Source organism: Mus musculus, chromosome 14 (genome assembly GCF_000001635.26).
Source record: "Mus musculus strain C57BL/6J chromosome 14, GRCm38.p6 C57BL/6J".
Lineage (NCBI taxonomy): Eukaryota > Metazoa > Chordata > Mammalia > Rodentia > Muridae > Mus > Mus musculus.
The window spans coordinates 21,831,455-21,858,277 of record NC_000080.6 but is presented as its reverse complement, the minus strand read 5'-3'; the positions used below and the strand labels follow the sequence as shown (position 1 = coordinate 21,858,277).

The 26,823-nt window shown below is 48.8% G+C and overlaps 3 protein-coding genes across 3 annotated transcripts; 1 reads left to right on the top strand and 2 right to left on the bottom strand.

Moving 5' to 3' along the window:
- Positions 1 to 1,351: 1,351 nt before the first annotated feature.
- A430057M04Rik (RIKEN cDNA A430057M04 gene) lies at positions 1,352 to 10,700 on the bottom strand. Its single transcript, NM_176925.3, has 3 exons — positions 9,199 to 10,700; positions 8,541 to 8,644; positions 1,352 to 4,444 (listed from the first exon to the last, which is right to left on the bottom strand). The coding sequence occupies exons 1-3, from the start codon at positions 9,405 to 9,407 to the stop codon at positions 4,281 to 4,283; spliced, it is 477 nt and encodes a 158-aa protein (NP_795899.2). The 5' UTR covers positions 9,408 to 10,700; the 3' UTR covers positions 1,352 to 4,280.
- Comtd1 (catechol-O-methyltransferase domain containing 1) lies at positions 9,368 to 12,417 on the top strand. The gene is made up of 7 exons (NM_026965.2): positions 9,368 to 9,499; positions 9,610 to 9,737; positions 9,963 to 10,068; positions 10,158 to 10,276; positions 10,351 to 10,405; positions 10,531 to 10,664; positions 10,851 to 12,417. The coding sequence occupies exons 1-7, from the start codon at positions 9,406 to 9,408 to the stop codon at positions 11,001 to 11,003; spliced, it is 789 nt and encodes a 262-aa protein (NP_081241.1). The 5' UTR covers positions 9,368 to 9,405; the 3' UTR covers positions 11,004 to 12,417.
- Vdac2 (voltage-dependent anion channel 2) lies at positions 12,399 to 26,717 on the bottom strand. The gene is made up of 10 exons (NM_011695.2): positions 26,611 to 26,717; positions 26,369 to 26,427; positions 25,326 to 25,394; positions 24,428 to 24,477; positions 20,382 to 20,534; positions 20,235 to 20,287; positions 19,660 to 19,887; positions 17,709 to 17,859; positions 14,339 to 14,396; positions 12,399 to 13,132 (listed from the first exon to the last, which is right to left on the bottom strand). Exons 2-10 carry the CDS (start codon positions 26,400 to 26,402, stop codon positions 13,041 to 13,043), a joined length of 888 nt encoding a protein of 295 aa, NP_035825.1. The 5' UTR covers positions 26,403 to 26,427; positions 26,611 to 26,717; the 3' UTR covers positions 12,399 to 13,040.
- Between the last annotated feature and the right edge of the window lie 106 nt (positions 26,718 to 26,823).

Below are 26,823 nucleotides of genomic sequence, written 5' to 3'. Positions count from 1 at the left end.
GTGACCTTATGTCAAAATAAAGTCATTGTAAATGTCATTAAGTTAAAAGGTGGCAGGCCAGAAGAGGACACCCACCCCTCTTAGCCCCAAAATCCAAGTTAGATGACTGGTAAGGGAAGGGAAATCTGGACACAAGAAAGCCCAGTGTAAAAGGTATCACATGGAAAGAACACTACAAGCCAGAGGTGCCAAGCATGGCCCAAAACATCCAAGCTGAGGGAGAGGCCAGTAGCAGACTGTTCCCCAGGACTCCTTTCCAAGACCATGATTCCAGCACTGGTCCCAGCGACTTAGTGCCACTAAGTTTCTGTCTCCCCCATCATGAGTTACCTAGGAAACCCATGGACCCAAATACACCATGTTTTGTTCAACCTGGAGGCTACTGGACTCTTAGGCACCTCCCCCTCTGACTCCATCATGCTCTGCAGGCATTTGATGGAGAGAGGAGGCACTGCAGAGGCTCCCGATGTACGTGTCTAACAGAAGCAGCTGGGGCTGTCCGAGCATCTCTTAGCCCATGTATCTGTGCCCATGGAGACCTTTTCTAACACACCCTGGGGTCTCTCAGCATCGCTGCCCCGTGTTCAATTTACAACCTCTATCCTAGATGGCTGACCAGAGTAAAAAAGGCTATCTTAGATCATTTAGCTCCTAAGCCAGAGGCCCCATTCCAGCTATTGTGGTGGGCTTGAAACAAGGAACATTCTAAGAGAGCAAAGCCTCCCGGCCTGGAACCAGGGACACGGAAGCAGGCAGGCTCCAAGGACTAACGTAGCTCTCCTGGCCCAGCCTGAGCTTCCTGGCTACTACAGGAGAAACCACCTGCTCTGTCCTTCAGCCACCAGCACCTCATCCTGATGTGGTCCAGCACTATCACGCATGGGTTAAAATAGTGTTCCGCCTCCGGTCTGCCACAGGGCTAGGGCCGCACGTGGGCTGATGGAGGCAAGACGCAGGAAGATTGACTGCACATACCCCATGCCACCGGGTGGGCGTCTAAGCCGCAGGACCCCACTCCAGGGGTGGGGAAGCACAGTCTGGTGTCCCCAGGGAACTACCTATTAAAGCTGGGCTCATGGGTCCTTGGGCCACACGGATTCACAAGGTCTTAGGCACCGCAAATACCACTGGATGCTGCGGAAGAGCTGAGAACGTAGGCCCTGGGCCGCTGGGCCAAGGCCAAAAGGGAAAAGGGCAGGAGGAGAGAATGCCTCTGGCTGCTTGGCTTGGTGGTGACCGTGGCTGAGAACGCAGAGGCCTCCTACGGGAGATTAGACACGCAGCTCTTTAGAGGAATCTGCTCCATTGCTCCAGCATGGCGGATCCCAATGAGAATTCAGCCCATGTTTTTAAAGCGTTTATTGTCATGGCCGAGAGTTGTGATGAGTGAAATCATACCCCACTTTCTCAGGGCAGGCCTGAGGTTAAATACCTTTTGCAGGGAGGAGTGTCTGGGAAGGAGAGTTTAATTGGCTAAGCCCTTCAGCCCTTTAGGTACCTCATTAAAATGGAGATCTGTCTTGAGACTCTGTGATCTGTAGTCACATCCTCTACCTGTGGAGGCGCTTGGGGCATTGCCCTACATGACTGATGGTCACAGAATTATGGAGAGCTGAGGGCTCCTGTGTGTCAGGAGCCTAGTGCCTAGGGGCGTGGCAAACTCCTGTACCTTGCAGGAACACCTGCTAGGTCTCCCAGGGTTTAAACCTAGCTCCACCAGAAAACAGGCTGCCTTTCACGGTTCCAAAATCATGAGGTACTGCCCTGGACCTGGGCACAGATAATGCCTGAGCTGGTCAGCCCTGGCCTACCTCTGCCTCTGCTCAACGGTGACAGAGGGGCAAGCTAGGCCTCTGTGCCTGACAAAGCCATTACTTCCATCCCGAGTCAAAGGCCCACATGCCCTCTCCTTATCCAGAGTCCCTAGTCTCTCAGAGAAGGCTCCCCACACAAGTACAGCAATAATCTCCAGGGGCTTGGGGCTAGAGTGTGTAACAAGGCTACTGCCCCCTACAAACCTCAGCTGTGGCTCCCTCAGATCTGTGCCTTTGTGGAATCTTCTCCTGGCCCCTCGTCTGTCACACTGCTGACAGGCAGGGAGCAATGAGGCGTCTCTGGAGTTCCCAGGAAGAGGCCTGAGAGGGAGTGATGCAGGGCTGGGCAGGGTCAGAGAGAGCTTCCTGCCCCTCGGGTCATTTCTTTTGAGTCAGAAGAGACTCTGAGAGCCTCCTCTCACCAGCATACAGATGGGAAACTGAGGCCCATTGCTGACAAGACTTCCTGACACATAGCAGAGCCAGGGCCAAGGGAAAGTAAGTGTCTTTGTGCAATGCAGCTCTCCAGGCAGGAGGCAGAGAGGGAGGGGTGAGCCTGAACACAGGAGGGCGGGGGGTCTCACAGCTGAAGAGCTTCACAGGACTCAATTCTACTCCAGGCTAGAGACCTGCCCCTCAGCCATTCCAACCCCTCTCCAGTCATGTCTGCCAGGGTTGAGAGGGGTTGTAGTTGGTTATCTCCAGGGAGGGACTTGTGCAAGCCATCGGCAGGAACCTTCTACAGGTGAGCAAGTTAGGAGGAAGGAAGCTGGTCTCCTCCCCAGGGGCTCACAGCCACCCCAAAATTCCCAACACAGAACAGCGACAGGGCTACAGTGCCTCAACCTGATTTACCTCATAAAGAACCGTGGTACTTGGGCACGTGGGGAAGGGGTTGGGTGTTCCTACCCACGTCTGCTGCTCTATCGGGTTCTACTTCCCATCAAAAGTCCCACCAGCCCTCTTCCCCTGACCATGCTCCTCAGCAGGAGGAAGAACCAGTGAGGCTGACGTGGGCTTTCTACTCCATCAGGCCAAGTTCCCTAGGGAGGGCTGGGGCAACAGCTTCATGTTAGGCCTGCCTGCCTGCCTGCCTGCCTGCCTGGGACTCAGTATTTCTATACTGCAAGTACTGCGACCACGTTGGCTTGTCAGTAAATTCATTAGCCCATTACATAGGCTTGAATTATTCAGTTCTCAGGAGTCAGCCACAGAAATTCAGGGAGCACAGCTGATGTGGGCTTTAGTGGGATGGATGAAGTCGGTGCTGGCCATGCCTGGTACCATGATACTGGTTCTGGGCCAGAGAGGTGGCTGGGACTGGAAGACACTGGAGATCTGACCAGTGGCCCTGGGTGGTCCTAGAGGTCGGGAAGTCTAATGAGAGGTCCTTCCCTCTGAGCACTCCACTGAGCATGTCTCTGGGGCGATACCTGTTTCATCCAGGAACAACACATCTAACCTCCACCCTTTCCCAGCTTTGTGACCTTCAGATAATTACTGGCCTTTCTGAGTCTTCAGTATCTTTGTGTGTGTGTGTGTGTGTGTGTGTGTGTGTGTGTGTATGCTAGATGTTCCCAGTAACTATTCTTTCCTTTAACTTTGCAAGTGATTTGTCATAATTACAAACATAAAAACAATTTGTTGGCAGAAGTATGACCATGTGGCTGTGGTCAGAAGAGGAATAGTAGAGGTCTATAGGGACCCTTCAGAATGTTGTTCTGTTTATGAAAAGAAGGAAGTGAGTCCCGTTTTGTCCCTTCCTATTTCCTGATTATCTGAGGAAGATAATTTGTAATGGCCGGAGCTCAAGCAGCTATCTTGCCCCAAAGAGAAGCCACGTGATGAGGAAGGCATTTCCTGCAGGATAGTGTGGTCCTTAAAAAATTGTTAAGTCCTGAAACTAAAACATCTGAGTTCAAATCCTTACTCTGCTACTTATACGCTGTGCAATGTGGGACAAGCTGCTTTACCCGTCTGTGTTTCGGCTCTCACATCTATGAGATGGGGCTAAAATGGTACCTGTCCCTGTAGACTAACGGTATGAGGATTAAAGGGGCCAATAGGAAATCCTAAGGAGTGATGGGGACGCGGTAAGTATTAACTGCTTTGTCCTGTTTACACACCTGGCAGGATTCCCTGGACCGCTGTGAAGTTCCACTTCAGAAACCTTGCCAGGGATATTGTGAGGTCCAGCTAGGGTAGAAGCAGCTTTCTCTGCAAGGGAAAAAGAAATATCAAGGACCCTTGCCGGCGTGGTGGCACACACTGTAAGCAGGAAGCAGAAGCAGGTGGCTCTCTGTGAATTCGAGGCTAACCTGGATTACACAGTAAAACCCTGTCTCAGATGAGAGATGAGAGAGGGTAGAAGGGGACAATCAGGACTAGAGAAGAAAAAGGAAAAGGAAAACCGTAACTGGAGCAGTTGCCAGCAGGGGGCGTGCATGCTCCTCTTTCTAGACTGGCTCATTCCGGTGCCAAGTTGCAGCCACCCCTAGAGTGGCTGGTTTTGGGTGGGCACTTTGAGTGGGCAATACTTCCTGGGGGGCTTAGCGCAGTAGCATTGAAGCCTCCCCGCAGCTCCTCTCTCCACGCTGAGATGATGCTGGCCTCTGCCTGCGTCTTCCTTCCTAGAAAAGACGACAGACACTTTTCTCAGAAACTCCTACAGGCACGGGAGCTGGCTACAGATGCCAGCAAACGTGGAAGACCTGTCAAGTGGTGATCCAGGAGAAGGGGAATGTGAATGTTCGGCGGTGGTTGTGGTGGAATCTCCCGGAGCTATGAGGGCTGTGGTAGGCGCTGGGTTTTAATTAGAGCAATCTTATGGTAGGACATCCCAGCCTGAGCCTCTGGGCCTCTTCCACGTGCTATTTGGAGAGACTTCTGTTGTTTGTAGTAAAGTCGAACCTGATGTTTGCCACAAGGTGGCGCTGTGGCTTGTTATCAGAAGACCCTGCCTGGCACACTGTCCTTTCTGAATCTGCTCATTGGAGGAAAGAGGCAAGGGGAGGCCAGCCTCCTTATAACCATTCGGGGAAGCCTGGAGTTTGGGCCAGGCAAAAATCTGACCCCAAGGCTTCTACCGTCGATGTTACTCTTTGGATCATTATCTTAACCGGCAAAAGATGCTAAAGTTCCTAGCCAGCTCACCTGAAAACGGGGAGATAACGAAGACTTCACATGAGTCCCTGGAAGCAAAGGAGAAGGCAGAGAAATCAGAGGCATCAGAAGACGCCATGACTGGCCTCCAAGGTGGATAACTCTCAAAAGAAGGACGTGAGTTGTGCAGACAACTCCCGCGCTTAGAGGAGAGGCCCCCCTCACTCTGAGAACTGCCATCCTCGGGAGATCCTGAGTATACAGTGCTGACCTCACAAGGGTTCCTTCCCTCACAGACTCAGGTCCATGCACTGGTATTTTTAAGCTACTGGGTTTGTGGATATTCATAATACAGCAATAGAAAACGCCATACCCACGGCAGTCAGTGACAATACATGTAAAAAACCAAGTTAGCGAAAGCAGCATGGTGATGGACCCTGTAATTCCGACACTTGAGAGTCTAAGGTGAGAAGAACAGAAGATCAAGGATAGCCTGGGATATACAGGGAGAGGCCATCTTGAAAGGGGGTCAGATTTCAGAGTTCTGGGTCCATAGTCATTCAGCAAGGTGCTGTGTGTGGACATGCTGGCCCTGTGCCTCGTGGTGGCAGGGGGAGTTGCCACAGGCTGTTTACTTCGTGAAGAATGGGAAGCAGAAACAGAAGGAAAGGTGGGTCCCAATATTCGCTTCCTTGCCACACCCACAATGACCCAGCTTTCTGTAACTAAGCTCCACCTTCAGTATCCCCAAACACAGGCAGCTCTAAGAGCCAAACCGTCACAATCCCATTTTATCCATCTGAGAGGTTCTGAGCTCAGGCAGGCTGGGGTCACTGGGGTCCCACAGTTGAACCTAGGTCTATCTAACTCTGGAGTCCGTTACTGCTTCCCTATCTGGCCTCTCAAACGAGGAGGAAACTGAAGCACTTTGGGTGTTGCCAGTGCCAGCTGCCCAGTATCCAAGCACAGAAGGTGCCCCAGTTGCTGGGTTCCTCCCCGGTCAATTTGAGGAACCCAAGAAACCCGTTCTATGGTCTACCTCCCTCCTCAGTCCACTAGGGTTCCCCAGAGGCTCAGCCTGACCTCCCAAAGCCTCAAATTAAGATGCGTTACTTTCCCAACTTTCCCTTCAGAATCTGGCAGTCCCGGCCCGGACATGGGGAAGCCAAGCTGCAAGCTTCTCTGAGAAACAGGGGCAGGACGCCCTGGGAATCCACCCAAGAATATCTTCACAGCCCAGGATAAAGGGAAACTAACCAAATATGGAAAGGGCCCTGGAGGGCCCAGAGGGACGAAGAAGGTTCCTGGGGGCCACAGAGGGACGGGAAGCCAGCAACCCTGAGGGATTCTACTTCGCGCTGTGACTTCTCTTTGCACTAGGAATGAGTAGGAGCCCCTGTGAGCTGAATCAGTCACAGTTCAAATAGGTTGACTGACAATGTTTAAAACAACAAACCCAGATGTTTGTAAGAATTCAAACAAAGACCCAGAAGCCCCGGCCACACTGGGCCATCTTTCTATCTCGCAGTGAGTACTGAGTGGCTCCGGTATCCTCTGGTGGAACATGAGCACTGTAGTGACAGCCCCCATGGGGCCCTATCGCCCTCCCCTGACTTGTCTCACCAGCCTGGCTCCTGGAGACACAAGTTCCCAGTCCTCCGGTTCAATTGAACCTTCTGCCTTCACTTGGTGCCCTGTCCTAGCCAGGCTACTGCGGGGTAGGGCGCTGGCTCTGAAGGAGACAAGCCCACCTGATGTCAGCAGGGCTGGAAGAAGCAGAATTCGGAAGGCATGGGGCAGAAGCACAAGGGTCTGTCCCAGCCCTGTGTCTATGAACAGCTATGACCCAATTTGGCCAGACATGCCCATTTATCTGCATGCACCCAGTTCCGAACCCACTGCCAAAGAAAGGGATCAAACCCTGCCTTGACTTTAGACTCAGCCTCCTACAACAAGGCCCTGCAAAAGATCGAGAGGCACTGTCCCTGCATAGGAAGAGACAAGAGATGAAGACCAAAAGGAGAGGGAGGTGGGAAAATTAAATTTTGCGTGATCAGCAAGGTTTCAAACAATCGCTCGCCAGCTGAAGTGGGTGCCACGTGAATAAGTCATTCTGTTTTATAGACCATTAGGGTCTCCAGAGAGAATCTGCATAGAGACCAGTGCTTTCTGTTGAAATTAAAATGTCAGAGAAAAAGAAATAGAACAAAACAGGGAATCTGCAATTAATTACCAGGCCATAAAAATTCAATAATCAGGAGGCAGAGCGGCCACAGGCCCAGAGGTATCAGAGCCAGCGTAACAGGAATGGAAGGCATTAATCTTTTCAAATTAGTTTTTTAATCTGACTGGGATATATGGTGACATGGCTCCCTCCTCGCCCGCTTCCCCCACCTCCACCGCTCCTGCCTGGAGCCAGGTTGCAGGAGGAAGGCTGTGAGATGCACTGAGAACTTGCAAGCCATCCCGGTCCCCAGATATGGGGAAGAGGGCTCCGGCTAAGGACAAGGACTCGGTGCCACAAGCCCGCTGAAGAGGCCTAGCGGGGACACGGCTGCCTCTTCCCTCTGTGTGCGTCCCAGGGAGGTACTGATAAAGACGGTGGAAATTTAGGAGGGCAAGGCGCTAGGCAGTGAGCTCGGAGAGATGATCAATTCAGGACTTTCCTTCTCTTGAAAATTGGAACAACACCGCTGCTTCAAGGGATGGCTGGGTGTTGAGCACCTGGTACCCAGCAGGTGCTAAGTAACAGCTTCCGGTTGTCACGTTGTTATCACTGGCCGCAGTGTGGCCCCGTTGTTATCACTGGCCGCAGTGTGGCCCCGCCAGCACGTATTTAGTGCCTGCTGTGTGCTCAGCCCTAAAGGAACTCACATTTCTTCGGGCCTTACCTGGAGAGCATGACTCAAACTCAGAGATATTTTCAGGACTCTCAAGTCATTGAGAGTCAACAAGAAGAAAGAGCTTGTCTAAGGGGCCTGTTCCAGGAGCAGTTAGGAGAAGCAGCTGAGATCCCGCCCTGCCCCTAGAGAAAGTAGGTTCCCCTCCTGTTTGCCTGCACCCTGCACAGATGCTGATAGGTCAAGAAGCCAGTCTACCCTGATTGTGATTGGAGACCTGCCCTCACCTCCGAGGCCCGGGATTCTAGCAGCATTGGCTTCAGTTGGCCAGGTCTAGGGCTCTCTCACTGATCCTGCACCTGTCTGCCTGCCTCCGGAGGGTCTCCGGGCCTGGCCAGTGTTGTTAAGAAACAGACTTCCAGGGCAACCACCTCTGAGGCCCTGTGGACTCCAGCTCTTAAAGACAGCACCAATAGCCTACTAAGCCTGTGTGTGAGGCACACTGTGCGGGTGTTTTCAACCGGAACTCCATCGGGTGTTGTGTGCAGTGAGTGTTGTGAAATATAACTCTGCAAGACAGTATTCTTGGTGGCCCGAGGCAAGGTGCACCCCTGAGAAATTACACTGTGCAACAGTTCTGGTATAAAGGGGGTTTACTGGGAGAAGAGGACTAGAGGCTGGCAAGTGGCTATGTAGACAGACAGATGGGAATGAAGCCAGGGGAGGGGGGAAGGGGGCCAAAGGACTGGAGTGGGGTGGGGGTCTTTTTATCTGTGGCACATACCTGTCGTACGTGGGGGGCGGGGCAGGTGATGCCTTAAGCAATTGCTAGGTCCCTGAGGGCAGGTCAGCAGAGTCTCCTGTGAGCGAAGTCTAGAAAGGATTTCACTGTAGAAAAAAGAGGGACAGTAACACTTGAACTGCATTCCAGTTGTACCTGTCCAGTTGTTTCCAAGTCATAAACTACCACAGTCTTTTGCTTCCACCAGAGTTCAGCATATAGTAGATATTCAATAAATGTCTAGGGAACACCGGTCTAGCAGATAGCCTTGCAAGGGGAACTCAGCTGCTGCCTGCCAAGATGCTACCGCTTCCCAAGGAACCCTCTCTAGCCAATGACCATAACAGCAAGTACCACTATTGAGCACCTACTATGCGAGGAATCCCGTGCCTATCGTAGTAAGGCTGTAATACCTGCTTTACAGAAAAGAAACAGACTCGGAAAGACGGACCGTCACACAAAAAAGCTACACCCAGCATCCCAGCCACTAAGGATACTGTCTTGGAAACCAGGTGACTCTAAACCAGGTTCTTGGTTCCTTTAACTTGGGCACCCCTCCAGCAAGCATTCCCGAGTCTCTTTGGATTCCTCCATTAGCCACACTCACTTTATCCCCTCTCCCCATGCTCACAAGAGCCCTGGTGCAGAGATGACTCCATACCCCGACGCAGTTCCGCATGCAGCCACCGGGTGGCGAGATGTTCTCAGCCTGACCTTGCAATACGGCCATGTGTCACCAGATGGTGCCCGAGGACGCGGCTCTGTGGGCAGGGCCCGGACAAGGTGGAGCCCTGTCGGCTTACTGGTCCCAGTCCCATCCTCGCTACTCCAGCACACGTGACCTCCGCCGCCGCTGCTAACCTGCACCATGGCTCAGCCCGTCCCTCGGCTATCTATCCCAGCCGCACTGGCCCTGGGCTCGGCCGCGCTGGGCGCCGCCTTCGCTACTGGTCTCTTGCTGGGTGAGCTGGGCTGGGCTGCTGCAGTCCGGGGAATGGGAGGAGGGCGCGGAGAAGAGCCGGAGAACCCGGTCAGAAATGCAGGCCCTGACTCGGCACCCTCTCCCCGGCAGGGAAACGGTGGCCTCCATGGGGGTCCAGGCGGCAAGAGCGCCTGCTGCCACCTGAGGACAATCCCCTGTGGCAGTATCTGCTGAGCCGCTCCATGAGAGAGCACCCGGCGCTGCGGAGCCTGCGACTGGTCAGTAGGACTGGGACCGAGAACCGGCTCCCCACTTCCAGCGTGGTGGACCTCACGTGGCTGTGTGACCTTGAGCTAGGCAGAAACCCTCTCTGGGCTTCCGGGTTCCCTGAGACCTGTCCCCTCTAGGCCACACCCGCCACCGAGCCCCTGAATGATTCAAAACCTCAGGGGGGAGGTGGGGGGGGTGACTGGTATGAATGGCACCTCCCTCTCCCCACACAGCTGACCCTGGAGCAGCCGCAGGGGGATTCCATGATGACCTGTGAACAGGCCCAGCTTCTGGCCAACCTGGCGCGGCTCATTAAGGCCAAGAAAGCTCTGGATCTGGGTAGGAACACGCAGCCATGGTCTCTGGAAACCAGGGTCACAGGGCAGCCCTGCACCCTGAACTGAGCTTGACAGTGTCCCCTTCCACAGGTACTTTCACGGGCTACTCGGCCCTGGCCCTAGCCTTGGCGCTTCCGGAGGCTGGCCGCGTGGTGACCTGCGAGGTTGACGCAGAGCCCCCGAAGCTGGGACGGCCCATGTGGAAGCAGGTGAGAGCCCCACACCTGCGGCCGTTCGGGCTCCGGCTCGGGGGCGTGCCGGCCTGACCGGCCTCCTTCCGCAGGCAGAAGTGGAGCAGAAGATCGACCTTCGGCTGCAGCCCGCCCTGCAGACATTGGGTGAGCACCAGTGCGGGAGGGACCCAGACAGCACTGTCCAACCCCGGGGAACAAAACTGGCGACCCTGAGCAGCCCGCTGAGACCCTAGCTCAGCCAGCGGCACATGCCCTCTGTCCCTGTTAAGATGAGCTCCTAGCGGCGGGCGAGGCCGGAACCTTCGACATAGCCGTGGTGGACGCGGACAAAGAGAACTGTACCGCCTACTACGAGCGCTGTCTGCAGCTCCTACGTCCCGGAGGCGTGCTCGCTGTACTCAGAGTAAGGACTAGCTAAGGCAAAACTGCTGCTTCTTGTGGCTGGGTACCCACTCTTCTCAGCTCTTCCCACCCCACCCCCCAGCCCCGCCCCAAAGCCCACCCAGAGTATCATAGGTCCCGCCCCTCCTGGCTAAAGCTCTGGGTCGGCTACCCCCCACTTCCGACGGCCCCGCCCCTCCATCTGTAGGTCCTGTGGCGCGGAGAAGTGCTGCAGCCTCAGCCCAGGAACAAGACTGTTGAATGTGTGCGGAACCTGAACGAACGCATCCTGAGGGACGCCAGGGTCTACATCAGCCTCCTGCCCCTGGATGATGGCCTCTCCTTGGCCTTTAAGATCTAGGGTTAACACGAAGCTTAGGGCCTGGGTGTGAGAACCTAAGACCCCCAGCCAGTGACCTGACTTTTAAACCTGACAATAAAGGTACTGGACACGCGACCTTCTGAGCATCCTCTTCCAGCGTTCACTTGGTGGAGGGTTCCCTCCCTGCAGGTCTCCCTGGCACCAAGGCTTGTGGCCTTATCTGACCGCATAGTTTTAATAAATTGTCCTAGCTGTACTCACTGAGTAGAGTTCCAACAGGCTTGGATATAAGGGAAGACCCTATCTGTCTCTGGCCTCCCAGCCACATGCCACAGAGATGTCGAGATAGGGCCTTTTATAGCTGGCAGTCTACTCATGTTTTCACAGGGCTGAAGCCTCCCCAGCCTAACTTGTGTGCAGTGGAAGCCCAGACTACAGGACCTAAGGTTGGCTGGCATTTCTATCTGCTCCCTCATCCCCTTAAGTCCTAAGGGAGGAGACTGATGGCCAAGGTGCAAAGCAGACAGAGTGGGAAGCCAACCTCATTCAAGAAACCTCAGGAACTTGAAGCTTTTGCAGCACTGTCCTTTTGGGGGACACTATAAGGAGCCAACCTTTATTGACCTGAGGCCTGGTGCTTTGCTGCTCTAGAAGAAAGGTAAAGTTCTTTGTACTGAGGCAGAAAGGACAGTTTCTGGGACACCACAGGTTTGCCACTCTGGGGTAAGAAAGGCCCAAGTGATGTGCACTTAGCAGCTGCTACAAGTACAGATGTGTGAGCCCACAACTGAGTCCCTGCCACACACCACCAACCCTCTGGGGACTAGCTGTGCCCTACCCCTTCTTCACAAGTCACAAGTACATACTGAGGTGCACACAGGGGACCTGGTCCAATCCATTTTGAAGTGCCTTTGATGCACTGGTAGCCCACATGAGTCCACTCGCTCAGCAGAGCCAGCATGAAGAACACTTGTTAGCTGAGGGTCACAGGGCAGTAACATGCACCATTTCTATTGGGTAAGTCCCAAAGTACCCATTTTCTTAGCTGTCCTCTCAAGTTTAAACTACACCTCAGAAGTGACACTCACCTCTCACCTGTGACACACCACCTCCCCAGGGAAGCTGGCACGGTCCTACTTTTCCAACCAGGATCACTAGGTAATACATATCACCCAGGTGATGGCGAAGGGGGCTGCCTGGTCCAGACCCCAGCTCAGCTTTTCAACGCTGTCAATAGAAGAGAATGGTGCCCACTTTCTCCTCTCTTGGCCTGTTGCTTCCATCTACCCAGGCTCCACTTTCTGTAGCGTGGCTCAGAAGGAAGGGGATGCATGCCTATTTAGCCACTCAGCACCACCCCTGCATCTCCCTTCATCATCCATGGGTTAACAGTGATTCACTCTAACTTTGCACAAACTTAGAAACTGCAGAGTATTAAAGTATGTATCCTTGTATTTTATTGTAATCTCAAAGACCTCGTGGATTATGCTAGGGACACAAGGAATTTGGTTGCACAGGTTTAGGTAAAGAGCAAAATGCTCACCAGAAAAAAGTATTTGCCAAGAAGATTAGACCCTAGGCTGGCAATCTGTAACTGCACATACGTGAGCCATTAGTTATGTACACTTGTTTTATTCATAATTTGTCATGTTTGGGGTTACCAAAGTAATTCTAATGATGGGTGAATATAACAAAAAAAAATCTTTTACCTCATCTTAAAACAGCCACTGATCCATCTCATTCAGTACAATAGTCAATGTTAAAAGGAACATAAAACAAACATGCACACCATGGCACGGTTTTCATAAACGTCTATTTCATCATTGGTGGGTAGCACATTTAACAGTTAAATACATTTAAATAATGTATAGGGGGCCGCACCACGGCAGCACTGATAACCATCCAACTAGGAACCAGCCAACAGTGACTGTCTAAATATTTAAAATACAGCTCTTGCTTCATCATCCTTTGATGTGATCACCTTCTGGGGGAAGGAAGGGGAGCCTGCTGGTCGCATGGAAATATATTAAGGCCAAATCTTCTGATATTCGTTCCCAGAGGTTTCTTTTAACTGGATTAAGCCTCCAATTCCAAGGCAAGCCCAAGTTTGTGGCCTCCAGCATTAAAGCTCTTCCCGTCTACCAGAGCAGACAGTGTAAGCTTCACACCTGTGAACAAAGCAAACCACCATGATGGGCCTGAGAGCACTCCACCCTGCCGGCCCTTCCTCAGCACGCAGCCTCCACACTGACTCCAGCCAGCAGAGAGCACCTAGATCAACAGTGGTGCTAAAAACTGATGGTCAACACCATCTGAGGGCACAGGGAGGTTAGTAATAAATAACAAGTTCAAAATGCCCTAAAAGCCATGTTCTAAAAACCGTCTTCACTGGACTACTCAGACTAAATTAACACTGGAGACCAGATCACAACTGAAGCCTAAAAGAGGCACCCAGGGACACAGGACACAGTAGGTAAGTTAGTGCTCGTCTGAGATAGCACGTCGGGAACTGGCCCCTTCAGTGTTCACTTTCATTTTCTTTAGGTTTTAAAAGTCTAGATAAAATGTAGGTGGGGGAAGCAGGTGCCCCATTAGGAAAGTTGGGATACCAGGGCTTTTGGACCTTGTTGATCAACTGCTCTAAGCAGCTGTGAGCTCCAGAGCCCATTAGAAATACAAAATTCTCCATCTCAGACCTACAAGGTGGGAAGCTGCATATGACCCAGACCACGCCCAAGTTTGGAGCTGCTCTGGTATCTGTTACCTGAAGGGAACTAACCTTTGACCTGAGACAGTAGACACCAGTGAGGAACTACATAATGGTAAAACAGTGAAGAGTGGGGCTTTTTACAATGAGGCAGCAGTGCTTATTCAGAGCAGGCACTTAAATAAGGAGTAAGGGGGAGGGGCAGGTGTGATAAGCTATGAGGCTTAAAAGGGTCACAAAATAATAAACTAAAAATGTAATTTTGAAGCCAGGAAGTGGTGGCACACACCATTAATCCCAGCACTTGGGAGGCAGGGGAGGTGGATTTCTGAGTTCAAGGCCAGCCTGGTCTACAGAGTGAGTTCCAGGACAGCCAGATACACAGACAAACCCTGTCTCAGGAAAAAAAAAAAAATGTAATTTTGAAAATAACGTACAAATGGAGAAACGGCTCAGCAGTTAAGAGCACTGGCTGCTCTACCAGAGGTCCTGAGTTCAATTCCCATCACCCACCCTTCTGTATCTGTAATCCCATGGGATCAGATGCCCTCTTCTAGTGTGCAGATATACCAACAGACAAAACATACATAAACTTAAATAAATGAATCTTTTTAAAGGGATTTGAGAGGGAGCTGTAAAACAAAACTTATTTATCAAAGATACTTACCAGGCCTCAGAGTCTGAGTATAGCCCACTCCAATTAAACTAGAGTTGTTGACCTTTGCCTAGAAAGAGAGAAAAAAACATTTCTGAAGGGAGACAAAGTTCTTGGAAATTTCCCCATCATGGAACTGTGAAGCCTGTGCCTTTAGGTCAATGAGATACTAAAATATTATTATGTACTAAGTAAACACCAAGTGCCACTTGAACATTAGATATGAATTCAAAATCCAATCGTCAGCAGAACCTGATATTCTTTACACACCTTAGGATGTGTATACAGCTCCTGACATAATCCACAGCCTAAAAAATACACTAAAAAAACTCACAAAAACAAGTAACTATGTCACTGATGGCACCTGTCAGACTCACTAGAGGTGAGAGCCATCTTTGAATACATAGTAGGAAGTTTATGAGCTCAGCATCACTACTTCCTCCATCCTCACGGCTGGCTGGCTGGCTGGCTGGCTGGCTGGCTTCCTTCCTTCCTCACACTCTGACCGCTAAGCTGCTGGACTTGGCTTTAACTAGTTGAGGCTTGACGAGGAGCATGGTTTATCAACTCCTTATCTCCCTGACAATTTAGGATGGCGGTCCCAGGCCTTCCAGAGCCCAGAGGAGCGCTGGAGAGCAAGTATGTTAAGCGGCATGCTGGGAACTGGTTCTAATGCCTTGTCTTATTTTGGCTCCCAAAAGCCGTGCTCCCAGCACTAAGAGTTCCTGCTCCCAGCTGCCTTCGACTGATAATAAAGAACTACCATACAGCCAATGGCTGGGCAAGGAGATGGGACAGGACTTTTAGACTGTGAAGGCAAGGGACCGAGGGGAGAAGAGAATCACCATGACTCCAGAGAGAGGAATGAGATTTAAGAGCCACAGAGGAAAAACCATCCAGCAATGTAGGTGGAAAGGGAAAGCAGCCCTCTGTGTGTGTGTGTGGGGGGGGGGGGGGCCGGGGAGGGAGGAGATGCTGCCCAGATGGTAACAGGACAACAAAAGTAAAACATAGATTTAGAAGGTGTAAAGCCAGGAATACTGGAAGGAAAATGTGTGCTAGCCACAGGGAGGATTAGAAATGCCCAGCCATTGAGCTAGTCAAGGCATATCAAAATTTGTTGGTGTGTGTCTTTCACTCTTCAAGCCAAAGGGCTGCTGGGCAGGAACATGCACGACCCACATTCCTTCTAATGTCAGTCTCCACGACCTCAGCTAACATCTCCACTAAGCCACCTTCATGCTAACAGAGGTATCCAAACTGTTACATCTTCACCTACAAATACAGAACACAAATAGCCTGCAAGCCACAGGATGCACAGGTAAGCGGGGGGGGGGGGGGGAAGAGGCTGGGGGAGCCCACTCCCCTCCCCTCAACCCCAGAGCTAGCTCCTCAGCATCCTGGGGCTACAGGTATAAAGGGAGCAGCAGCAGCGTGCTGTGTGAGTGGATATGCAGTGATTCAGTGACTCTAGTCCTGTCATACACAAGATAAAACCAGTGCTTCTGGCGCTGCTCTACTTGGGTGTGAAATGCTGTATTTATTTCCACAAGGACTGTGAGCTGAAAGGTGTTTCTGATGGCTGGCATACCATCTGTCATAGTGCCACAAGCATACATCTGACAAGAACACTTAATGTAAAAGAGACCACTGTGCTGAGAAGAGTGTACCAGTCACAGATGCACCACTGACTGGTAAAAGAGAAAAGCATTCTGGGTACTTTTCACACTATCTCTGCTTATAAATCTTTAAACATAAAGCAAAAGATAGGGCTAAAATATAACTGCTTAAAGCTTCAAAACTCGAGACTGGAGAGATGGCTCAGCAGTTAAGAGCACTGGCTGCTCTTCCAGAAGTCCTGAGTTCAATTCCCAGCAACCACATGGTGGGCTCATAACCATCTATAATGAGATCTGATGCCCTCTTCTGGCATGCAGGTGTACATGCACATAAGAGCACTCATGCATAAAATAAATAACTTTTTAAAAGGTATCAAAACATACTGTCCTTGGAGTTCAAGAGTACTTTATGTAACGGAAGTAACTTGCCTGACTTTAACTTCCCATCATCCTAGCACATACAGTACAGACCGTTCCTGACACACAGGAACAGCTGATGAGCTACCAGAACTGGAAGCCGATTCTCTGCCCCTCACAGCACTTCTATCTCAACCCACTGTGACTAAAGACAGAAACAGGAGAAAAGGGCCAAGATTCAGACAAGAGTGGCCATCTCATTTTGCCCTTAGCAGAGGGGAGGAAGTCCTGGAGGTCAGGGTTTTAGGCAACAGTCCCTCCCAGTAAGATATTCTACTCGCCCTAGACAGGATTAAGGTCAAAACATTAGGTCTAGTCCTGGCTTTACTTACGCCACGCCACCCCACCACCAAACGTAATATTTAGTCCTCTCTTTCGGTCAAACTAGAGTCTCTTCACCTGTAAAAATGGTGTTAGACTAGTGACTTCTCAGATAAAATCTAAAGGTACTTTATAAACTATAAAAAGACAAAGTCAAAGAAAGTACTATTATTCTCCAACAAAAATACAAGCCACCCAAGCAAGGCTCCACATGCTGGTTACCTGGAGCTTAGGCATATTAGCAAAACTAACTCAATCAGCTCTCTAAGTAAGTGAACTTCTGTGATTGTTATTATTTTTCTTTTTTTTTTAAAGATTTATTTATTTATATGTAAGTACACTGTAGCTGTCATCAGACACCCCAGAAGGGGGCATCAGATCTCATTACGGATGGTTGTGAGCCACCACGTGGTTGCTGGGATTTAAACTCACAACCTTTGGAAGAGCAGTCAGTGCTCTTAACTGCTGAGCCATCTCTCCAGCCCCATTATTATTTTTCTATTTTATTTATCAATTATTATTCTGTGATTATTAGTTATTTTTCTATTACTGTGGTCAGACACCATGACCAAGGTAGCTTATGAAGAAAGCACTTAAATTTGGGGCTCCTGATTCAAGAGGGTGAGTCCGTGACCATCATGGCGGGAAGGAAGCATGGCAGCAGGCAGGCAGGCAGGCAGGGTGCTGGAGAAGTAGCTGAGCTTACATCTGATCCATAAACATGAGGCTTTTGAAACCTCAAAATCTACCCCAATCTCTTGCAACAAGGTCACACCTCTTAATACATTCTCACCAAGTGGAGACAGTGCATGGGGGGGGGGGGGGGCACACCATTTTCATCCAAATCACCAGAGATCTAGCTTGCAAGTCAAACCTCTATCGCAGTTTCCATAGGAAAAGGAGTATTCCAATTCCAATCCCATCAGTAAACATGGGACTGCATGAATCCCAGGGAAGGTTTCTACATCATCCCAGAGTAATTCCCACAACCAGAAAGCCCCATCCTAAGCCCAAGAGGTACTCACAGAGATAGAAGCAGTAGGATCCAACTGGTATTTAGCTGCAATGCCAAAACGAGTGCAGTTGGTACCTGATGTCCAAGCGAGGTTTACTGAAGTGTCAAAATCTTCACATACTTTCTGATAAATTGATCCTCCAAATTCTGTCCCATTATTTCTATAAGATATTTTGAATTAGAATCTAAAATAGACAGTAACCACTTCTAAGGTACTGGGCAATACTGTAGCAGGTGTAGCTACTACTAGAACTGAGCAGGTAACACAGGCACAGTGCTTGCCTAGTGTGCCAGAAACCCTGGGTTCCTTCAATAGAGCTGAGGGTAGGGAAGGGTGGCATCACTCATGCTAGTCTATGAAGCTCCACTGAAAACTGTCAAGTCTTTTCTGGTGTGGCTGAGACAGGGTGAGTCTTACTCTGTAGCCCAGGCTAGACTCCTTCCCCACAATCCTTCTGTTCCCCAACCCCCTTATTTTTTTTTTTTAAGACAGGGTCTCTTTATATGGTCCTGCTGTCCTGGAACTCACTATGTAGAGTGAGATCCGTCCTCCTCTGTCTCAGGAGTGCTGGGATTAAGGGTATGGAACGCTCGCTTGCTCACTCACTCACTCACTCACTCACTCACACACACACACACACACACACACACATTGAGGTTCACTCACTCACTCACTCACACACACATTGAGGTTGTGGTTCAATGACTGAATTCTGCCTATCCAGATGAATCCCTGCATTCAACTCCCAAGCAGCACCACACACATACTTGTGCACACACACAAAAGTGAACAGCAAAATATAAATAAGATTATATATATCTAGGCAGTGAGTTTCAGGTCAGGAAGGGCCACACAAGAGACTTTAAAAAAAACAAAAAGCTATGTTATCGGCCAGGCAGTGGTGGCGCCCGCCTTTAATCCCAGCACTTGGGAGGCAGAGGCAGGCAGATTTCTGAGTTCGAGGCCAGCTTGGTCTACAGAGCGAGTTCCAGGACAGCCAGGGCTACACAGAGAAACCCTGGGGGGGGGGGGGGGGCGCCACATGTTATCTAGGAGTAGAGAGGTGTCTTATAGGGTCTTTAGGACCTTGCCACCAAGCCTAAGGACCTGAGCTCAATCCCTGGGACACTCAATTCCCCACTAATCTCTACATATGTGCCCTAACAAACAGATAAACACATACAAAAAATGTTTAAATTATGTGTCTATCTGGTAGGATTATGAGAAAGTTTTCTTTTGTGCTCCCGTTATTTACTAGTATACTATTTTGTCAAGGCTGGGATGGTTCAGCAGTTAAGAACACTGGCTGTTCTTCCAAGTCCTGAGTTCAATTCCCAGCAACCACACTGGTGGCTCACAACCATCTATGTGATCTGATGCCCCCTCTTCTGGTAATCGGGTATATATGTAGATAGACCACGCATATACATAAAATAAATAAATCTTTTAAAAGTATACAGTTTTGTCAAAGAAAAAACAGTTAAGTCCTTTCTATAGTATCTAACTTGAGTTGGGTAAAAATGTCATACCCTGCCCCCTCTTTTAAGAAAGGAACTATGTAGCTCTAGCCAACCTAAACTCACTATGTAGACTAACATGACCTCAATCTCTGAAAGATACAGCTGCCACTGCCTTCCAAATTAGGATTAAAGGTGTGAGGCTCCACAACTCACCGAACAGCATGAGTGAGGATGTTAAGATCGTCCTATCAACCCAGGATCCCACATCCCACAGGTCATTCTGTCAGAGAAGGCACTGATGGCAGACTGCCAAGGCTAACACCTCTACAAAAGGCATAAACCCAAGCCTGACAGCATGAGCGGCACAAGCATCCACAGCACATGCTTCTGAGGGCCACCCACGGCAAGAGAAATCCTTCAAACTAAACACTCATCAAAAGACATGGTGTCACACACCATCCTCTGAGAACCTGCACCTCAACAGCTCGTAAGGAACTTACACATTTGTGTGTAGCTGGAAGTCCCCAGTCCTGTAGCCGACTGCAAAGTTACTCCTTGTCAGCTTTGACTTGGCACTGTCAAAGGTCATTTGGTACCCAGCAAGCCAGCCCTCGTAACCAAAGACAGCTGACCCATGGATGGCAGGTCCAGCAAAATCAAAGTCAACATCACAGCCGAGGTTTATACACTCCCTCTTGTAAGCAGACTTGATTTTACCACTTTTCTTTCTGGAAAAAGAAGACACTTATTTGAAACAGGTGACAAAGATTTATACATATAACTGCATGGTTGGCATGAAACAGATTTAAACAAACTGCACTGTGACAATTACAGGGTTAAAAACAGCCAAATAAATTAAAGAAAACAACCCACATGGGCTAACAGGACTGAGCTGTGCTGTGTACAACTTGCAATCACAACGGCCTCAGAAACGGTAGGAAGCGTGGCCACAATGAGAGTTCATTCTGAAAGCAAGGCCCTGGCAGTGTCGAGCAGTGGTCAAAGGCAGAATTGATGCCGCTGTAAGCGCAGACAAGGCCTGTAAGCTCAATGCACACCAAACACCAGCACTTACCCTGTGTTCGGTGAAAAGGTGGTGTCAAAAGTCAGTTTCAAACCTTGACAAATCTATTTCAGAGGAAAAAGAATTCATGTTCAGTGATATCTCCTTTCTGGAATATGAAAATAAAGAGTAACACAAACGCAAGTCTGGAAACGCTACCTGGTCTTCAATTGCAATCTCTGTCCCCAGAGTGTTATCGGTGTTCCACTTCTCTGTGAAAGTCAGACCATACTCACACCATTTGTACTTGGTCTCCAAGGTCCCGCTAACTTTACCAGTGTCTGTATTAGATGAGCCAGATGTTGAAAATTCCTAACAAGACAACAAACAGCTTCATGAACCTTCTCCTAAGCCTGAAGAATCCACTGCCCAGCTAATACAGCCCTTACAGCTCTCCACTGTGCTTTTCCTAAGCAAACCTAACAGTGACAAGCCGGCCTCTGACCAAGTGACTGCCACCAGAATGTCCCTTACATGCCCAATGAGTCAATAAGAATTAAGTACACAGGACTGGTGAGGTGGCTCAGTGGGTATAAAGGCTTGCTGCAAGTCTGATCCTAACCTCCATCTTTAAAGCCCACATGGTGGAGAGAACAGAGTCCAGCAAGTTGTCATCTAACCTGCACATGTGCACTGTGACACAGGTGCCTACACACGCACATAATCCACACACAAGATACTGTGAAAACCATTAAATAAGTTAAATTTAAATTCTTCAATAGTCCATATTCTATTTTTTCTTTTTCCCTTTCTGAAGATTTACCTTTAATTGTATATGTAAGTACAGGGGCCCATGAAGGCCTGAACAGTCTGTTTTCCCTGAAATTGGAGATATAGGCAGTTTGTGAGCCATCCTGTGGGTTCTGAGACATGAACTAGAATCCTCTACAAGAGCAGTACCCTCTCTTAACTGCTGAGCTGCCTCTCCAGTCCCTCTGCTTTTTTTAGATGAGTCTTCACTAGGTTTCTTGCCTTTCCAAATAACTTATATTATCATCTTTTTGCTGTTGTGTTTGGTTTTTGTCTCCTTATGTGGAGATGGGGTGCCTGGACCTCTCCTTGTAGAGAAAGAAGCTGGCTGACCTGCCTGCCTCCCCAGTGCTGGGCGTAAAGGTGCGTACCTGCCAACACATCTCACCCAGCTCACCAGATTTTCCTTGTTTTAAAGCAGTGGGAGGGGATGGAGAAATGGCTCAATAGGTAAGAACACTGTTTCTCCTGTACAGACCTATGCTTGGTTCCCAGCAGCCCACAAGATGGTTAACAAGTCTGTAACTTCAGTTTCACAGTATCCACCGCCCTCTTCGGGTCTCTGTGGGTCCAACATAAACATGATGCAGATATACATGGAGGCAAAAGCCATACAGGAATAAAATTAAGTTCTTTTAAAAGCGTGGGAGTTGGGCTGGTGAGATGGCTCAGTGGGTAAGAGCACCTGACTGCTCTTCCGAAGGTCCGAAGTTCAAATCCCAGCAACCACATGGTGGCTCACAACCATCCGTAATGAGCTCTGACTCCCTCTTCTGGAGTGTCTGAAGACAGCTACAGTGTACTTATATATAATAAAAATAAATAAATCTTAAAAAAAAAAAAAGCGTGGGAGTTTATTGATTCCTTCACACTTGGTTTGTATCATACATCACCTGTCAGCAGAGAAAATAATTAATACAGGGATTAATATTAAGTATCATAAAAAGCTTAGGCTTGGAACTGAAAAAATGGCCAGTGAGTAGACACACTTGCTGCTCTTACAGAGGACCCAAATCTTGGTCCCAGCACCCACAACCATCTCTAACTCCAATTCCAGGGACTCTGACAGCACTGGCACTAAGCACACATGACAAACATGCAGCAAACACTCAGATACCTAAAATAAAAACATTTTGCCAGGAAGTGGTGGCGCATGCGCTTGGGAGACAGAGGCAGGCGAATTTCTGAGTTCAAGGCCAGCCTGGTCTACAGAGTGAGTTCCAGGACAGCCAGGGCTATACAGAGAAACCCTGTCTCAAAAAATCAAAAATAAATAAACAAATAAATTTTTATTTTAAAAATAAGTGAATCTTTTTAAAAAAGTTTTAACCTTGGTTTTGTTCCAAAAAGACCTGCCACTCCCCTGTAGCACACCAGGTAAACCGGGAACTCAGAGACTGTATCTTAGAACTTTTTAGAGGAACAAAGTATCTTTCTTTACCAAGCACAGCCTGTGGGTAAAATATCCCAAGATAAAATGTAACTCTTACAACAGTCTGAGTTCTGATTTATGGTTTCTATATCAATGCCTCTACAATCTAGTCACTTTAAAGCTATGTCTAAAATTATTTGTTGTTGTTGTTTGGTTGGTTGGTTTTTAGTTTATCAGAAATTTCGATACCTGAAAAGTTAAGAAATGTCAAACACTGCCAAGCAGTGGTGGCAGCGCTCACCTTTAACCCCAGCACTGGGAGGCAGAGGCAGGTGGATTTCTGAGTTCAAGGCCAGCCTGGTCTACAGAGTCAGTCCCAGTACAGCAAGCACTACACAGAGTAACCCTGTCTTGAAAAACTAACAAAATAACATTTTGGAGGTAGATTTGTTTTTTCAAAGGAACAGCGCAGCCTATTATAGGATAATCCAACTGAACTGACAACATGGAAGCTTTGGAGCTCTGCATGCACATCGAGATGACATTAAATACACATGAAGTATGCTCTTCTTCCAACAAACAGTTTACATGGGAAATGTGTATGGGCAGCAGTTTTTAATCCTGCATGACAATAATTACTCAAGTGCCACCTACTACCATCCACCAGTCCCTGAGATCAAGAACCAGCCTAACATGTGCCAAGGAATGCTCAGGACACAAGGCCAACAGGGCCAGAGGACCAATCCTCTCCATCACTGGAGCATCATCTTCTACATTTTGGGTAGCCTGCACATCCTGCAGTTCAAGAAATCAAAAGACCTTAGTAGGACTTAATTCTGGGCAGGTCTGCGTAGTACACCATCAGTGCTATGACGACTCAACTCTACTCAAGTATAAGCAGAGCATCCCCTCTTCAATCCAGGTCCTACATGTCCTTCAAGACCTTACACTTCCTAACTTGTTCCTAGTTCTGGTTTACCATCAGCCTTTCCTTTCCAACAAGAATTTTTAGTTTACAAATCTACTGCTTGATCCAATTCTCTGATTATCTTCGACTTACAGTTTGTCTTTCCAATAGAAAGGGTGTTTTTGTTTGTTTTACAACACTGGACCTCATACATAGCTGGGTAAACACTCTACTGCTAAGTTACACTCCCAGTCTTAAAGTAAACGTTTTAAAGACAAAGATGGTGTGTTTTAGTTTAAAACAACATACATGCACAAACACATTTAAAATTCAGTAGGCTGAAAATAAAGATTAGTAGTAGAGATGCAAGGCCCAGCAACAGTAAAGAAAAAATACTTACAGTCACCTAATACTCTATAATCTATTAATCCAAGTCAGTCACTCAACCATAACCAAATAATTAAGACTTCTTCACAGACCAAAGAAACCACAGGACAAGACAAATATAAAAGCCACAAATGCAACAGATCTAAGCATCAAGAAACAGCACCACAAACAACTTAATAGATACCAGTTACATGCAGAGCAGCATGCACACAGTACCGAGCAATCATAGTTTAGCATGAACATTAAACACCCATCTCCAATCTCACAATAAAAACTTCTAGAGAAGAAGGAGAACAGTGCTTTACTTTCTCCCTTCTTTAACAACAGTCGGGAAGGATCAACACATATGAAAATAGCAAATTCTGTAGAGACATTCCAGTCAGGATAAACAGGCAGACATCTCCATGGATGGCTGTTAGAATGTAGCCACTATACTAAATGGTCATTGTAGTCAAATAACCAAGTTACTACTCAGAGCCCAGAACTCTGACAGGTACTAAGAGAAAGGGTTACAGGAGTCACGGCCTTCATGCTTGTCATCTACCTGAGTAGACAGTCCCAAATAAGCAATGGCTTTCCCAACTTCTCCATGCAATCATGGTAAAACATACATAATAAAGGAATATAACAAAACCATGTGAAATGCAGAAATCACATACAAAGCCAATAAATCAGACTACACATAAATCATTCAAAACAAATTAGCTTCTGCCTCCTTAAGGGAAAAGAGCTGTAGATATTTATGGGCTATGAAATTAACAGCTTCGTGAAAACGAATCAATAACTTACCACACCGCTGCATGACTTCGTCTTCACATCCAGCTTCACCAGCCCAAAGCCTTCAAAAAGAGAGGGCAAAGATATGATTCTTCTGCAGAAAAGACGTATACCCACACTCAAAGTACTGTGAACATAATCCCAAAGTCCGGGACAGAAATGGACAAATGCACAGCACATGAAGGAACATTTACAAGCAGTCAGCTCTGCTAAGGTGACAGTAGCGCTGCCTAGTGTCCTATAACTGGCTCCACTTCCTGCCGCACCCTTTTCAAGCCATTTTTAAACGTTAGATTAAAAATCAGTTCCTCAGACTGGCCTACTGTTTATGGCAACACACTTAGGACTTTTATCCCAAAAGGGTATCACCAAAGAGCAAGGGGTAGTGGTATGTGCAAAACAATCAATTTTCAAGAAAGCACAAAAATTGACTCAAAACTCTAAGGTTTCCACCTACCCAGAGTCATAACCACAAAAATAAAACAGTAATTCTAGGCAGCTCTATCCAACCATGGTCTGAACTGTCACTTAAAAGAATAAAGTACAGGCTTTCCCCTCTCCCTAGGGGGTGGGGAGTGGGGTGGTACTCGCCTCCCATCACTTGGGAGGCAGAGGCAGGTAGATCTGAGAGTTCAAGGCCAGCCTGGTCTACAGAGTGAGTTCCAGGACAGCCAGGACTACAGAGAGAAAGCCTGTCTTGAAACAAAACCAAAAAACAACAACAAAATAAAAAGAACAAGCTTTTCAATTGTGACCGAAGAAAGGCTAAGAAAGTGGGGTACACATGCAGCTGGCAGAGGCATGAGTGCAGCAGGGTATTCAGTCTAGAAAAGCAAAGCAATTAACTTTTTTCAAGAGGTCCAAGCATATATTTTTCTCTTTTATGTTTAAAAGGGAAAAAAGTCCTTACCAAATCCTTTGTTGAAAATGTCTCTGGCAGCTTTGCCGAGGTCAGCATAGGGTGGAGGGATACACATCGCTAGTCAAAAGAAACATTCTACAGTTAATGTGAGCTACTACTAGGACCTACTGCTAACATTTACATTCAAGCAGTTCAACCGGAGTGGGTTTTGATGCCACTAGAACTTCAATAAATGTTATTCTAAAGTAGCCACCCATAACAAAAACTTATTTCTAAATAGCTATGTGGTAATACAAACCTGGGACATTTCTACCAAGTTTTAAGAATGGGGGAAGCCTTTCTAATTCCTAAACATAAGTGTCTACTGCCTACACAGTTGCCAAAACTCAAGGTGACTGATTTAACGGAGATAAAAACCAAAATTTAAGCTTAGGCGTTCTCCCCTAACAAACCTTTGGGAAGGACTTCCAAAATCAAAACCAACACTCTGGGAACTGGCACAATTGAGACACGGGCAAAAAATACAACCATCTATGTCTACAGCAACTAAATATCAAATGGCACTTTAAACACATTACTACGGTCCCCCAAGTCCTCCGACAACGTGAGGCTTAAGGGCAAGGAATCCGAGCTCCAGGAGCAGCTCATTCATTCTCCAGTGCACATCCACGCCCTTAGGAACACGTGTAATGACCTTGTAGTGCACTCGACCTGTGCAGGCAGACAGCGAACTACTTCCTCTTGCAAAGTGACTGCTCTAACTCTCCGCCCCCCCCCCCCGAACCCCAAGATGGAATTCAACAACTAAGTGTTTTGCTTTCGGATTTGTAAGTAACATATCCAAAAGCCAAGGGTGGGTGCGGCCAAGGACCAACGCCCCAGGCGCGAGCCCCCCTATCTGCAACCCAACAGCCCAGCACCACGTCCGTCAACAGAGTGGCAGTGTAAGACTTAGGGGGCGCGCAAAGAAGCAAACTTTCCAAGTCTTTGCAGGCATCATGTGGGCCACGGCGGAACAAGGTATGGTTCTCTAAAGAGGAACAGCACAGCCCCCATGGCCCCATCGCGCAAACACCTCTTGTGCTACTTACGCCGTGGGCATACCGGTACACAGCACTCAGCCATGGCGAAGTCGCGGGGAAAAGGTGATCTGTGAAAGGGACAAGAAGTGCGGTCAGGGGACAGTCAAAGGGTCCCCTGGGGAGCTCGGACATTAGAGAAAGGGGCCGGGGCCGCTGCGGCCATCTTAGGGGACCAGGGCCGCCCTGAGTTCACTCAGGCTGCCGGCCCGCCCTAAGGCCCCAGAGTCGGCAAGAGGCGGGCACCATAGTACCTGCGGGTGTCCTGAGGGGCGCTGCCGCCACCGCTCGGCTCGCAGCTGAGGCCACTCCGCTATCTGAAAGTTGCGCTGCAGCCACCGCGGCTGGAGGGCGAAGTGAAGGAGACACCGTTGCGCCCCGCCGCAAGCCTGGCCTCCCCCAGCCAGGTCCCCGCCGCGGCCGCCCGGGCTGTCTACCGCGCCTGTCCTTGCCGCTCCGCCCGCTGC